The following is a 15003-nucleotide window of genomic DNA, read 5'->3' on the forward strand; positions in this document are numbered from 1 at the left end:
GGTTTGTATGAAAGAATTTTTTTGGAAAATCCACAGGAAAATCCCACAAATTTGGATGAAATTTTTTGTATGAAAAACTCAATGAAAGATGTGACATATCGTTTGACAGTTCTGCTGTCAGATTTTCATAACAATAACAAATACATCACTGAATATTGAAATTTTGTGAAAAAGAATCGAGTTGAAAGTGACATTTCAGTGTGTTACTGGTGGCAATCTCATATTTGGTGTGTTGGGAAGATGAATTGATGCCAGTGCGTGGTAATCTGGTGTGTTGCAAATCTTTAATTGGTTTCAGTTCTCGGTTTATTTCTTTGGAAAGAAATGCCACCAATGTCGTATTATTGGTCAGCCTACACAAAACACAGGCCAAATACATAATCGTCAAGTCAATAAGATTGACAAAGAGCACGTACAGCATCAGGTGGCAAATCAAATAAGAATTTGTTAAGCGCAATCCATAATGATGGATACAGCTGAGTTCGACTTGCTCAGTTGGAGCTTACGCACAAAATTCGTAATGTCGACAAAACAGATGGACAAATGTGACAATTCAAACAGAGCATTTGGGATTCAGATACAATCCAACAATCAGTTACACCGTGGTTGTATTGCTCAACTTTGGAGTAATGAACAATATGTTTCAACCCCCTCCTCCCCCCAAGAACCACGGACTTTGACATTGGTGGGGAGGCTTGTGTGCCTCAGTAATACAGATATCCGCACCGTAGGTGCAACTACAATGGAGGGGTATCTATTGAGAGGGCAGACAAACGTGTGGTTCTTGAAGAGGGGGAAACAGTCTGCATGATTGACTGATCTGGCCTTGTAACCCTAACCAAAACAGCCTTGCTGTGCTGGTCCTGCGAACAGCTGAAAGCAAGGGGAAATTATAGACGTAATTTTTCCCGAGGGCATGCAGCTTTACTGTATGGTTAAATGATGATGGCGTCCTCTTGGGTAAAATCTTGTTGTTGTTGTTGTTGTTGTTGTTGTTGTTGTCTTCAGTCCTGAGACTGGTTTGATGCAGCTCTCCATGCTACTCTATCCTGTACAAGCCTCTTCATCACCCAGTACCTACCGCAACCTACATCCTTCTGAATCTGCTTACTGTATTCATCTCTTGGTCTCCCTCTACGATTTTTACCCTCCACACTACCCTCCAATACTAAATGTTCTACCAACCAATCCCTTCTTCTAGTCAAGTTGTGCCACAAACTTCTCTTCACCCCAATCTTATTCAATACTTCCTTATTAGTTACGTGATCTACCCATCTAATCTTCAGCATTCTTCTGTAGCACCACATTTCAAAAGCTTCTATTCGCTTCTTGTCCAAACTATTTCTCGACCTCATTTCACTTCCATACATGGCTACACTCCATACAAACACTTCCAGAAACGACTTCCTGACACTTAAACCTATACTCGATGTTAACAAATTCCTCTTCTACACAAACGCTTTCCTTGCCATTGCCAGTCTACATTTCATATCCTCTCTACTTTGACCATCATCGATTATTTTGCTCCCCAAATAGCAAAACTCCTTTACTACTTTAAGTGTCTCACTTCCTAATCTAATTCCCTCAGCATCACCCGACTGCTCTTCCACGTCCTTTGCTGTCTCTGACAGAATTACAATGTCATCGGCAAACCTCAAAGTTTTATTTCTTCTCCATTGATTTTAATACCTGCTCTGAATTTTTCTTTAGTTTCCTTTACTGCTTGCTCAATATACAGATTGAATAGCATTGGGGAGCAGCTACAACCCTGTCTCTCTCCCATCCCAACCACTGCTTCCCTTTCGTGCCCCTGATCTCTTATAACTGCCATCTGGTTTCTGTACAAAATGTAAATAGCCTTTTGCTCCCTGTAATTTACCCCTGCCACCTACAGAAATTGAAAGAGAGTATTCCAGTCAACATTGTCAAAAGCTTTCTCTAAGTGTACAAATGCTAGAAATGTAGGTTTGCCTTTCCTTAATCTAGCTTCTAAAATAAGTCGTAGGGTCAGTATTGCCTCCCGTGTTCCAACATTTCTACGCAATCCAAACTGATCTTCCCCGAGGTCGGCTTCTACCAGCTTTTCCATTCGTCTGTAAAGAATTCGCATTAGTATTTTGCAGCTGTGACTTATTAAACTGATAGTTCAGTAATTTTCACATCTGTGAACACCTGCTTTTTTTGAGATTGGAATTATTATATTCTTCTTGAAGTCTGAGGGTATTTCACCTGTCTCGTACATCTTGCTCACCAGATGGTAGAGTTTTGTCAGGACTGGCTGTCCCAAGGCTGTCAGTAGTTCTAATGGAATGTTGTCTACTCCGGGGGCCTTGTTTCGACTCAGGTCTTTCAGCGCTCTGTCAAACTCTTCAGAGCACTATCTTATCTCCCATTTCATCTTCATCTACATCCTCTTCCCATTTCCATAATATTGTCCTCAAGTACATTGCCCTTGTATAGGCCCTCTATATACTCCTTCCACCTTTCTGCTTTTCCTCCTTTGCTTCTACATCAGTCATCTATAGAGCTGCGAGAAGATGATGTGTTGCCATAGAGACGTATACAACGTCATATAATGTGATCGTGTGATGTAAATGCACAAAGCAGCTGCATGCTTGTAACATACAAATTTGTAGACTGACTTTCCTCCACATTCTGTTTTACCGCATATTAACATTTTTGTTATTGATACATTTGCACATCTGCACCTATTATGTCGAAAAATGTATCTTGATTCCAGAGACAATTATATTGATCAATTGTGTTGGGTGGACTGTGCTTTCTTCATTCTCTGCTTTTGCCCCTTAAGGGTTTATTTTTAAATTTACTGATATAGAGAGATTTTTGCACTGTCTGTACTGAAATATTACAAATTTCAACTCAAAGGCAGAACCTATATTGCGGTGTAAGACTGATCTGCAGCATAGATCAAGGTCTAAGTTGGGATGGAAGATGCCAATATGGCTGAGGATTGAGGAAGCCATCAGATATGAAAGCAAAATCTTTGTTGAGATAACAGATTTACCTATAGTGTTGGCAGAAATCTATGTTAGCTCGGAAGCTGACAGTTTCATTGTCCATTATTTTCTGTCTACTTGCATCCAGAGTTCTGCAATATATAGATCAATAACAGAAAATTCAGTGTGATTGTGTTCCAGTACCCGGTGTGTTAGTACCTAGTGCGTTAAGATTTTTCTTATGCTCAACTGACATATTTCTCGTGCAATCATTACATCATTGGCTTCACAAATCAGCTGTTCTGTCATCATAAGTTCCCAGGAGTTGCTATGACATGGTTTATCAACATACACTTTGAGGTTCAAATATGCATGGTCCCCAATAAAAATTTTTTGCCAGGCTATTATGGCTTGTTGGAATAAATGAATGATTGGAAAAAGTGCAAGTCAGTTCAACCTTTAAGAATAGTTCTCTTATAGATGCAGAAAGCAATAAACTTCTTACACTGACATCAATTTGCTGGAGACACATGAAACACGTTCTGTGCTTATATGATGAGCAGACAACTTCAACAAATGGAGACCAGACAATTTCTTTTTTGGATCCACACTGATTCAGCAAGACCATACACACACATTGTTACTAAACATCAGGAGAGGCTTCTATAAATGGCTACATCACAGGCTAATACCCTATGTAAGTGCTTCTGAATACTACAACAGATATGGGATTGGATCCAAAACTTCTCAGCAAACACAAACCATACTCTGCAAACCATTATGAAGTGTGATAAAACCATTAGAGTTCACAATAAACTCAAAACGTCTGGCAGGGACAATTCTTCGACTCCCTGAGTCTCTTGCAGATGATATAATTGTACACAGTGAGGGCATGTTGAAATAAAATTATCATGAAATTCAAGATAACCTTGTGGTGCAAAAGTGGCAGCTGAGCGCAAAAATAAGTAAATAAATACCACGTTATGTGCATAACCAGAAGAAAACATCAAGGATTGCCTAACTACAGTATCTGTAACCAATCTGTCTTATGAGTCTGAACTGCCATGTAAGTACAAGCACTTGAACACTGGAACAAGCAGAAAGCTTCTGTGGCAAACACAAGATGCCAATTTGGGATACGTTAACCACAAGGGGAGTTTGTTACTGTACAGAACCATTGCCACTGGTTACAATGGAAGAAGTCTGAAGGCACTGGTTGTAGATATTATCCAGTACATTTCTTATCACCACCAACCAAGTTCTTATAACGGCGGTTGAGCGTACAATTCTAAAACCTCACGAAGTAACGTCATATGTCGAAGCACTCTTTAACATTTTCATTTTCAGGTACAGTACGAGGTGAGGTATTTGAAAGTAGGCTTTGGTGGTTGGTGTAACCTGCGAATACAGACGATTCTCGATGTAAGCATCCGCCAAAACTGTCAGAAAAGCAAGTCAATTACCTTCGTATGCTTTCTTAGTCTTGTTGAAAAGAATTTCTGCTTCCTTCTTCCTCTCCGGATCCACATGCTTGTCGGGATGGTACATGCGACTGAGGTGACGGTAGGCATTGTTGATCTGCTCGTTCGTAGCCTGCAAAAAAATTAGACAAGAGTGACTACAAATTAGAATCTTTTCGTCATTGTCCGAAAATACCTCGCCGGCTGTCGAAAACTACTGTGCAAGCCACTAAAAGTCAAAACTTCAGTAGAAGAAGTCATAAGTTCTTAACACACAAATAAATAAACAAAGAAGGCGACTTACATCTCTTGGTATATTTAAAAACGAGTAATAATCTTCTTCGATCAAAACATCACTTTCATCATCCATAATTGAATCGCAAGATTATGGTAACAACTGCCTCTCGCTCTTGGCATCACGTGACCAGGGTACATGAGAGAGACAGAGTACACTGCAGTTCGTAAAGAAATGTATGCGGTTATTTATTTTTTTCAGGCAGGTAAAAACATAACTTCAAATAAAGATGTACCTCATCTTTCCAAAAGCATGCTGTGACAAAGCAAATCCTCAAATTTAAAGACTAGAGCTAAAAAATCACACACTACGAATTTACGCACTGGAGCTGCATATATAGAAGCGAACTCCGCATCCTTTAATGAAAAGAAACAGCATAAAGTGAATTAGTGTTGCAGAAACAGGGGAAAATCCTCTTGTTAACAAAACCTATCAATGGAAAAATGAAAAAAGAATGACGTTGTAATAATTTATGCCTGTGAGCGGTGTAAATCAATGTGTCGCCACAAAAATGAACCTCTTGATCATAAGCTCCTATGTTTGTTTGGTTGCCTACAAAAAAAATTACTAAACGCCTATTTATATCTGTCCAATGCGTGTATTTAAAATAGGTTGTGATCCGTTTCGTGCATTGTGACAGCGTCATTTCATAGCGATTATTGGTAATCGATCCTTAATTTTATCGATAGTGTGACATGCATGCGTAAAATCAGCCACGTCTCACAAGATCTGTGGCGGTGTTTCTGTAAATGATTTTGTTGCGTGATTGTTGGAAGTCTGTTTTTATGTGACAGTTTATTTGAATCTGTTTCATATTTAAATATGGTTAGTAGAAATTGTTGAATACGGAGTTTTAAGTTTTAGTTGGAGAGTGCGTATTGTGTCAAGATGTTCATGTAATAGTTATTTACATCCTGTTTCTCTTGTCGCTCTTGACCCTAGAAACGTTTACTGCGTAAAATAAGTTTCAGCGATGAAGATAATGTAAATCATATAGTACTTTTAAGTGAAGCTTATGTTGAAAGCGGTGTGGCAAAATTTAGGTTATGGTCGTAGTAAAGTGTTAAAAGTTGTGTAGGAAATCTACAAACTTTGTAGACTTTTATAGTGAATGAGGATTCCGAGCACACTGTTCCATTTAGAAATCTTCTAAGACACATCACTCGCTGAAACAGTGTGATGAAAGAGTGGATGGATTTGCGAAGCTGTTCCTAGACGTTAGACTGTTTCCCTGGAGTTTCATGTTATTGGAAGTGCTGCCTACATTAGCTAGTTTAACGTTTTAGACATGGTTATTAACAACTGCATAGTTGCCGAAATTTAATTTTAGTATTTTTCGCAGCTGTAGCGGTATTAATACTGTAGAACGTTTAACTTAAAAAAAAAATATGTTGTGTCAACCAAGCCCAACAAACGATAAGTTTTAAATCTTATTTCAAGAATATATTAGCATGTTTATGCTATGACTAGTGCGACAGGGCTCTGAGTTCTGTGGTTGTGAACTGAAATAACCAGCGTTTCTTTGGCAGTAAACATTTTTTATTTATCAAATCATCTTCATTATTCAACTCCACAGCCCAAATAAACTACATGTACAGATCCTGTGAACTTCACATTTAGTAAATAATACACACAAAATCAAAGATTTACTACTAAAGTCAAATACATTTTAAAGACCAATGTACATTTTAGTAGTCTTCGTCATCAATCGGATTAAGAATTATTATTATTATTTTATTTAATATTGTGGAATTTACATATGACATGCACAATTGTTTATTTGGCAGACAACTCTGTAAAATATATAGTTGTCATATTGCACTGTTTAGGAAATGTTAGCACTGAACAGTGTCACCCACAGAAACAGCATGTTTGCTAAGTACATCTTATATATCTGTGTAGAAATGAATAAAGTTTCATGCTGTTATGCACTGGAATGTACACAATTAACATTCTGACGTGTCAGAATGAATTTTCGCTTTGCAACAGAGGAACTAATGGAAGTAAAACTGTGAGGACATTATGTTGGTCATGATGGTGTAGCTCACTCGGTGGAGCACTTGTCCACAAAAGGCTAAATATCAGGTTCGAAGCCCGGTCTGGCACAGAGTTTTAATCTGCCACGAAGTTTCATTCTGATATGTAATTGAGTTTTATAAGGTGGGTCCTATCTTTTTTTGTCATTTTGTATGATGTTAAAAATAAAAAAAGGAAAGGTGTGTGGTGTTAGGTGTTAACATCTGTTTAACAGTTCTTCAACGTTTGTGTTTCCAAGATGTGTTGTCATCCTTTACCAATTTGCAATGTTTCTCTGTGTCAATAGCCGCTCAGACTCGACATCAAGCGCCGGCTGACGGCACGCTCGGACCGTGTAAAGTGTGTTGACTTGCATCCCACAGAACCATGGATGCTGGCTTCGCTGTACAACGGCAATGTCCACATCTGGAATCATGAGTCGCAGCAACTCGTGAAATCATTTGAGGTTTGTCTAATTGTGATATTATATTTTTTACTTTGCAGTGTCCATAACTCTTTAATCACTGTTCTGTGAATTCCTTTTTCTGCAGACTATCAAACTTATATTTTTGGGTGTAAAATGTTCCATCCTGTGGCATTGCATAATTTGGTGCATTCCAAACTTGTGACAGCAGTGAAAGATCTTGTGATTTGCATTTTGCACCTTTCCTAGTTGTTAGCCATACGACTATCTCAGATCTGTGAATGAGAATGGATCTGTCACTCCTCATCGGAGTGTATATCTTTCCAAAATGTCCCAACATGTTTGCGCTGTGTGCCGGGATGGAATTTGAACCCAGACCACCGTGTTTCAGGTGCGGTGAGCAGTGCTGTCCAGCTAAGCTTGTGGTGCCCACTAGCCTCTATCAGATTTTTCTTATAATGTACTGCTCTCCATTTAAAACAGGGGTTGTTTAGATGTGGAAGACTGGCAGCTCTAGAGAGTATGGCTAAGTGTGTATGTAGTAGGGTATTGTTTGTAGCTCCACATGCTCTTCAGAGTGTTCGTTTCATATTTTTTATATTATTCCCATTCTATATCATTTTTGATACTTATCTTTGTTTAAAAAAATGTGTTGGTCCGGTGATTGATGATTTCTAAAAATGGGTGCTTCTTTTGTGGTATCAGTGAGGTTTCTTTAACAAACAGACTGTGAAATTCATACATACACAGAACTAACACTTGTAGAATGGCAGACTGTCATAATAAAAGATCCAGAGGCTGTCGTCGTGTAAGTGTTCATAATCTTTAAACAATTCCTCATAATATTACCATACATTAATACAAATCAATTTCAAATAATTGTATTACCTTTTATTGGTTTTATGGACAGGGTGTTTACAATTAAACTTTGCAACTTGAACCAGTGTAGACAGAAAACTGTTTATTATATGGGTGTCCAACTTTATAGGAATGATTATCAGATTATGTGCTGCAGGATTTGTATTATTAATAATGTTTGTGCCATGACTTGCTATTAGGTGCTGGTACTAGTACGGTGATGGTAAAACACAAGCATAGGTGTGCATTGCAGTTGCAGTTAGTCAGCACTAACTGAAAACATTCAAAAGCCCTCTGTGTTATGGAAAAATGCACAAGGGCTAGATATTTCTAGAACTCAGTCTGTAGATGAACCTCTAGTTCATATTGAGGATCTAAATAAGTATTAAACCATGCCTGCATCTCTACTGGACAGACACGCAATTCTTCTAAAGTGTCAGTAGTTGGTACAAATGAAAAAAAAAAAAAAAATTCACTGGCCTGTAAATTTTAAGACAGTCAGGAAGTCAACTGCGCAAATTTGATTGGCAGCTGCAGGACACTACAATATTGCAACACAAATGATCAGTTTCCTCGCCGGTCCATTACTGCCCATAATAATCAGTATTTTTAACAATTCCATGACTTCCAGCACCTTCTCAATAGCCTGGGAAAATGTACTCATAAAACCTGTGCCCAGAAAGGAATCTGTCAAAGAACTTTATGACTACAGTTTCATTTGGATTCTACAAACATTATCTAAGGCTTTAGAATACATATTAACGATCAGCTTACCTATTACTTAACATCAAATAATATTCTGGGTGAATACCAATTTGGTTTCTGGAAAAGTCGCAGCATGACGACTGCTATTATTAAAGTGGCTGATGAATTGAAACAAGCTATGGACAAATGAGAGGCAAATATTATGTGCTTTTTTTGGTTCTCAGTGAAGCTTTTGAAGCTGTTGATTTCAATATTCTACTTGCTAAAATCAAGTCAAAACTTTTGTTCGAGGGCTGTACAATGGTTCCACCTATACCTTACATACTGCCAACACTATGTAATGGTCAGAAGAAAGAGGTTGCAGTGGAAGAGTGTAGTATCAGGGAACTGACAAGGATCGGTATTGGGCCCATTATTTTCCTCATCGTGTGTTAATGATTTGTCGACTATTATCTCCCATTGCAAATATCATTTACTCACAAACAACTATTATTTGTACCTAAGTGTATGCCCAACAAATCTGCATGGAGCCATATGGGACATAAATGCCAACTTACTTGCTTTATGGACACAGGATATAGGTTTGAAACTTAACCCACGTAAAACACAGGCAGCCGTAGTTGCTCACAAAAGATGTATTAATCCCTATTTCAGAGAATCTCTTCTTCACTTAATCCTAAACAGCACATAAATATTCTTTTCTTCATGTGCAGAGAATTTGAGTGTAATTCTGGACCATCACTGAACACACAAAAGCAGTCTATAAGAAGGTATCAGTATGACGTTTTTCACTGCAGAAGTGTATGAAAGTGTTTTCTCTCTGACTTAAAAAGGAACTCATACTCACTAATACTCCCCATCACTGATCACGGTGATCCTACTCTCCAAGGACACTCTTAAGAGAGCTCATGTCCACTGGAACCGACGACATAAGCTTGTGTGCGATACATTTGTCTTGTACGCTGTTTTGATCACATCACCCCTTTTTTGTGAATAGTTATCGTGGCTACATGTCTATACCTTGTGTTTACTGTACCATCTACTCAACCATTGCCCATCTTCTACACTACTATCTGAACAGTGTAGCAGAAATACTATTTCTCACCAAAGTAAAATCCTCTCTGTACCACTGCACAACACAGCCCTGTTCTCTAAATCATCTTCTGTACAAGGAACCTGACTCATGAATAATCTTCCTCAAAATGTTAGAGAAATTAAAAAGACAGCCAATGCTTCACCTATCGTAATAGCTATCTCCCTTGTCTACTGAGTTCTCTAATGTAACGAATAACATTTAGTTGCTCAGCAGTAAAGCACGCAATTTAAAATTTCGAACCCCTCAAAATACAAGGTACATCAAACAGAAACATCTGATTTAAAAAGATCATAACTATTACATTATTTGAGATATGTGCATGAAAAATGTACTGTTCGAAAGAGCAGACTATTGAGTTCCCGCTAGGTAGCAGCAGGGTGCGCCCATTTCACTTCTGGTAGAAATGGCATCGGGACAACAGAAAGCGTTTTGAGCAGTGCGGGTCAGTAATAACTGTTCTGTGTGTCTTTCATACTGGGTATGGCGTGGATCCTCGTACAGCCCAGAGCATTAGATGATGGCACGAACAAGTCCGAGAAACAGGTTGTTTGTGTAAAGGCAAATCTCCTGGCCGGCCCAGAGTGCCTGACACTGACGTCGAATGCATCCGCCGTAATTTCAGAAAGAATCTGCAGAAATCTGTCGCCGGGTAGCTCGACGTGCCCCCCGATGTCCGTCTAGTGTGTGTTGCGTCGGCATTTACACACGAAACCGTACGAAATGCAACTTCTGCTCGCTCTTTGTGAAGGTGACAGCAACGTGTGGACTTCTGTAATTTCGTTCTTAGCTAGATGGAGGCTGACAGTTTTCTTCCACGCTTAGTGTTTAGTGACAAGGCAACATATCATTTAAATAGAAAGGGTGAACTGTCATAATGTGATGATATGGGGTATGGAACAATCACATGAAGTTGTACAGGTGGCCGCAGTGGCCGAGCGGTTCCAGAACTGCGCTGCTGCTACAATCACAGGTTCGAATCCTGCCTCGGGCACAGATGTGTGTGACGTCCTTAGGTTAGTTAAGTTTAAGTAGTTCTAAGCCTAGGGGACTGATGACCTCAGATGTTAACTTCCATAGTGCTTAGAGCCATTTTTTTTGAATTTGTACAACTTGAGAGGGACTCTCCAAAATTTAATGTGTTTTGTGCATTTTCATGGGAAACGGTGTACGGTACATTTTTCTTTGCCAAGAACACTGTTACGGGAAGCACATTGTTGATATACTTGAGCACATTCTTTTCCCACAGTTGGAGACTGATTAGAACAACTTCATTTACCGACAGGATGGGGCACCGTCACACTGGCATCTGGAAGTGCTGAAATTTTTTAAATCGAAGGATTACTGAACGACGAATCTGTCGCACTAGACTAAATGATTCAGCCTTCCATTACTGGCCTTCGAGGGCACCGGACCTGACTGTACGTGGTTATTTCTGGTGGGTGTTTATACGAGACATTTTATGTGCCCGAGTTACCAGCAACAACGAATAAATGGAGGCATCGTGTAACAACAGCTGTGGAAGCTGTAACTCGAGACATGCTCGCTGCAGTGTAGTAACAATTTGAATACCGCATTGACCTGCGGCTCTAAATCGATCACGCGACTGTGGTGGCGAACGTTACGAGCACGTTTATAGTGGTCACCACAGCGACGACAAAAGAAGAATGTTACTAAGATATTTGTAATTACAAAGGAAACAACTTACCTCACTCGTGTCGACATTTTCATGTGTATGCCACGGGAAGCATTCCTTTTTTGCCTGTAACCTGGCTAGACTCTTGCCAATATCGTGCAAAAATATGGGTAGAGTATCACGTGGGTCAACTTTTCCTTGCAACTGCAAGTTACGGAAATACAGAAACTGAAACAAGTAGAGTTGGTCTCTTTCTTCTGGACACCCTTCTCTTTTAATGGAAGATTTCACTGATTTCCACAGCCGCTCAGTTTGTAGCGTGTAGGTTCCTAACAGCCATTGTCACTTTCATTTCAGTCTTCTCCTTTTTCACTATCCCTTATTCTAAGACCAAAAAAGGCTTCAACATTGCTAAATTAATCATTACAATTCTTAATGTCTTTATTATTATTGTTGTTGTTGTTGTTGTTGCCAGTTATTACTTTTTATTGATAATGCAGATTATTGTTACTGAGTTTGTTATGTGCTGAGGTAACGAAAGTCATGGGGTACCTCCTCATATAGTGTCGGACCTCATGGTGCAGCAGCTGCGCGTGATACGGACTCGACAGGTCGTTGCAAATCCTGTGCCGAAATATTGAGCCTTGCTGCCTCTATAACTGCCGGTAACAGTGATAGTGTTCCCAGACAAGGATTTTGTGTGCAAACTGACCTCTTCATTATGTCCTATAAATGTTATATAAGATCCATGTTGGGAGATCTGGGTGGCCAAATCATTTGCTCAAATTGTCCAAAATGTTCTTCGAACCAATCACAAACAGTTGGGGCCATGTGTTGTAGTGCGTTGTCACCCATAAAAATTCCAGGAGTGTTCGTGGACGACTTAGTGATCTCCAGGTAGCTGTATGTAACTATTTCCAATCGGTGATTAGTTCAGTTGAACCAGAGGACGCAGTCCATTCCGTGTAAACATGGCCTACACCATTGTGGGGCCACCACCAGTGTACACAGTGGCTTGTTGACAGCTTGGATCCGTGGCTTCACGGAGTCTGCACCACACTTGAATCTTACTGCCTGCTCTTACCAACTAAAATCGGGACTCGAACCAGTGGTATTGGCTTAAAGCATTTGTAGAGGATTTACAATTAATGGGCTGTACGCAATCAACAAGTAATAAAAATCACCTCGTACGTATTATTAAAAATATATTGTATTTACACCGGTATCCTTCATTTAATATCTTCAGGTTGCCATTTTGTGCTAAACTCTAGTTGGAGGTGATGTTAAAGACAACCAGACAATTTATGTCACGACTTGAGCACAACCTGACATCCTGAAGTTGTTCAGCTAACAAAACTGTTTGTTACACAATGTGTAATAATACAGATCAGGTTGTTGTTTGTTTAATTGTGAACATTGTTACTTGTAGTGCTCAACATAATCAAGGCTGTGTGCAATTGATGCTGAAAATATTTGGGTTCAAAACATTCAACAGAACTGCAAAGCCAAATAAAATAATATTGTGTAGGTCTTGTTTTTCTTTGAATTTCTTTTAATGAACTGACTGTTCCACTTTTTTCCGTGTAGAAACTTTCTGAGGGTATTCTCATGAAGCTTGTCAAGATATATACGCGCATTCAAATGAAAATCCACTGTTACGTTTCGATACTGTCATCACTGTGGTTGATGAACAGCATAAAGCCACATTACAGGTGCAAGTGGTTGTTGGATTATGACCTCGGTTGACTGTAGACTTATCTAGTGTGTTTGTCCCACTTTTGACACAGAGGTAAGCAAAGAACAGCAGAGATGTGTGGTCCATTTCTTAGTGGCCGAGGATGCGAACTTCGTCGCGTGTGGTGAACATTGCATGTGCAGGAGTAGGGGAAGAGATTCTGAGAGGAGGAGGGATGGGACTGTTTGACGATCCGTGCCCAGGACAAACCCGCCGAGCCACTGTCCCCGATGTGATGGGATGCATTGATGGCCTCATCTGGAGAGACCGACGAATCACGAAAGATGAATTTCGTGTTCAAGTCGGCATTAGCCGTAGCTCTGTGTGTGCCGTCGTCAAAATTCTATTTGCGTTACCGCCATTTGCGCACAGTAGGTGCCGTGTGAGTTGACGGAGGGATGAAAGGTGGAGAGGACGGTGTCAAGTTTTAGTCCCACGAGGAAGGGTGTGCTTATCTGTCCAGCATCATCACAGAGCACAAAATGTTGTGCCAGCATTTTGAGCCAAAGAACGTCAAAGCCGACAGTGGAAATGTCCCACATCTCTTCAGAAATGAAATCCAAAGGTGTTCACACAAGTTCCGGTAAGCGTTTGTGTGTCCATTCTTTTAGCAGGAGGTCTTTGGGATGACAGCCGTTTACTATCGTGACAAAAATACCTACAGCTGTCCGTATGATTTTAATTTATTGTGTCACTACCAGTTTCAACGCTTCATTGCGTCATCTTAAGGCTGTTTTGATGCGGTACACGTTAATATGAGCCCCGTGCGTAACCCGTCAGTTGCCAGCATTACTGGATATGCAGATAGTCTGTCAGTCCTCCAATCGTCAACTGCCAAGCCTGAAGGTGACGCAGTGAAGCGTCGAAACTGGTTGCGAAAAAAAAAAAAATCGTAGGGACAGCTGTAGATGTTTTCATTTTTTGTCACGATAGTTCCGGTAAGGTTTCGCGACCTTCTTTTTTTAACTCCGGGGCCCTTAGCTTGTCGAATTCCTCGAGTACGGAACTTCAATTGATGCCTAGTGTTGCGAAAACACCTGTAGAAACTACGATGCACCGTAAAGTCAAAATGCCCAGGAGTGCTGTAGGGCAGAACCGTCCTGTTGCACGGTAACACCTGCCCCCACACAGCTGATCGGACGAAGGCTACACTTCACTGATTTGGTTGGCAGACACTGCACCGTCGTCTGCACAGCTCAGATCCTTCACTGTGTGGTTTTCACACTTTGATAACTTGAGGAAAGACGCGTGGACGTCAGTTTGTCGGGTGAGGAAGTGCGAGAATGAGTACGGTTGTTGATCTGTCAGTGGCTGACTGCATTCTACAAAACTGGAATTGATCATCTCGTCTCCCAGTGGGGTAAATGTCTGGACATGTGTGGTGGTTACATTTGAATGGAACCAATCCGTGCTCCCTTTGTGATGGGTGTTCAGTTTTCATTTGACTGTCTCATCATCTTAGAAGTGTGTTTCACCTGTCTACCAACATTAGAGCACTACTTGGCTGTGTTTAAATAATCTAGGACTGAGGAAGCCCTGTGTTTACAAATCCCTTGCCATTGTGTGAAAATGTGTGTTTGGCATTCAGTTCGTAACATTACCATTCACAGTTACTACAACCCGAGAAATCTGTCCCGGTGGAGCACTGTTTAACCAAGGAACACTGTGTGTTCCAGTTCAGTGAGGACTACTCGGGTGAAACTCCAAGCTGCGAGTGCTATCTTGTGGCAAGTTTTGGCATTAAGATTCTCGGAGTTCCAACAACACCCGAGTAGACCGACAAAATGCTAGTATCGCTGCAATAGGCATGCTGGCCTCAAATGT

General features: G+C 40.2%; 2 protein-coding genes across 2 annotated transcripts in view; one reads left to right on the top strand and one right to left on the bottom strand.

The window, feature by feature from the left end:
* Positions 1 to 5365, bottom strand: part of LOC126295183 (dnaJ homolog subfamily C member 11) — a 117562-nt gene extending 112197 nt beyond the window's left edge. The window contains exons 1-3 of the mRNA XM_049987489.1: positions 4948 to 5365; positions 4722 to 4869; positions 4421 to 4550 (exon numbers count right to left, since the gene is read on the bottom strand). Coding sequence (XP_049843446.1) covers positions 4421 to 4550; positions 4722 to 4787 — 196 coding nt within the window. The 5' untranslated portion in view covers positions 4788 to 4869; positions 4948 to 5365. The remainder of the gene's footprint in view (positions 1 to 4420; positions 4551 to 4721; positions 4870 to 4947) is intronic.
* A 51-nt stretch (positions 5366 to 5416) lies between these two features.
* The window catches only part of LOC126295182 (coatomer subunit beta'), a 145404-nt gene continuing 135817 nt past the window's right edge, over positions 5417 to 15003 (top strand). Inside the window, exons 1-2 of the mRNA XM_049987488.1 lie at positions 5417 to 5537; positions 7036 to 7194. Of these exons, the coding sequence (XP_049843445.1) occupies positions 5535 to 5537; positions 7036 to 7194 (162 nt within the window). The 5' untranslated portion in view covers positions 5417 to 5534. The remainder of the gene's footprint in view (positions 5538 to 7035; positions 7195 to 15003) is intronic.

Source organism: Schistocerca gregaria, chromosome 11 (genome assembly GCF_023897955.1).
Source record: "Schistocerca gregaria isolate iqSchGreg1 chromosome 11, iqSchGreg1.2, whole genome shotgun sequence".
Classification (NCBI taxonomy): Eukaryota; Metazoa; Arthropoda; class Insecta; order Orthoptera; family Acrididae; genus Schistocerca; species Schistocerca gregaria.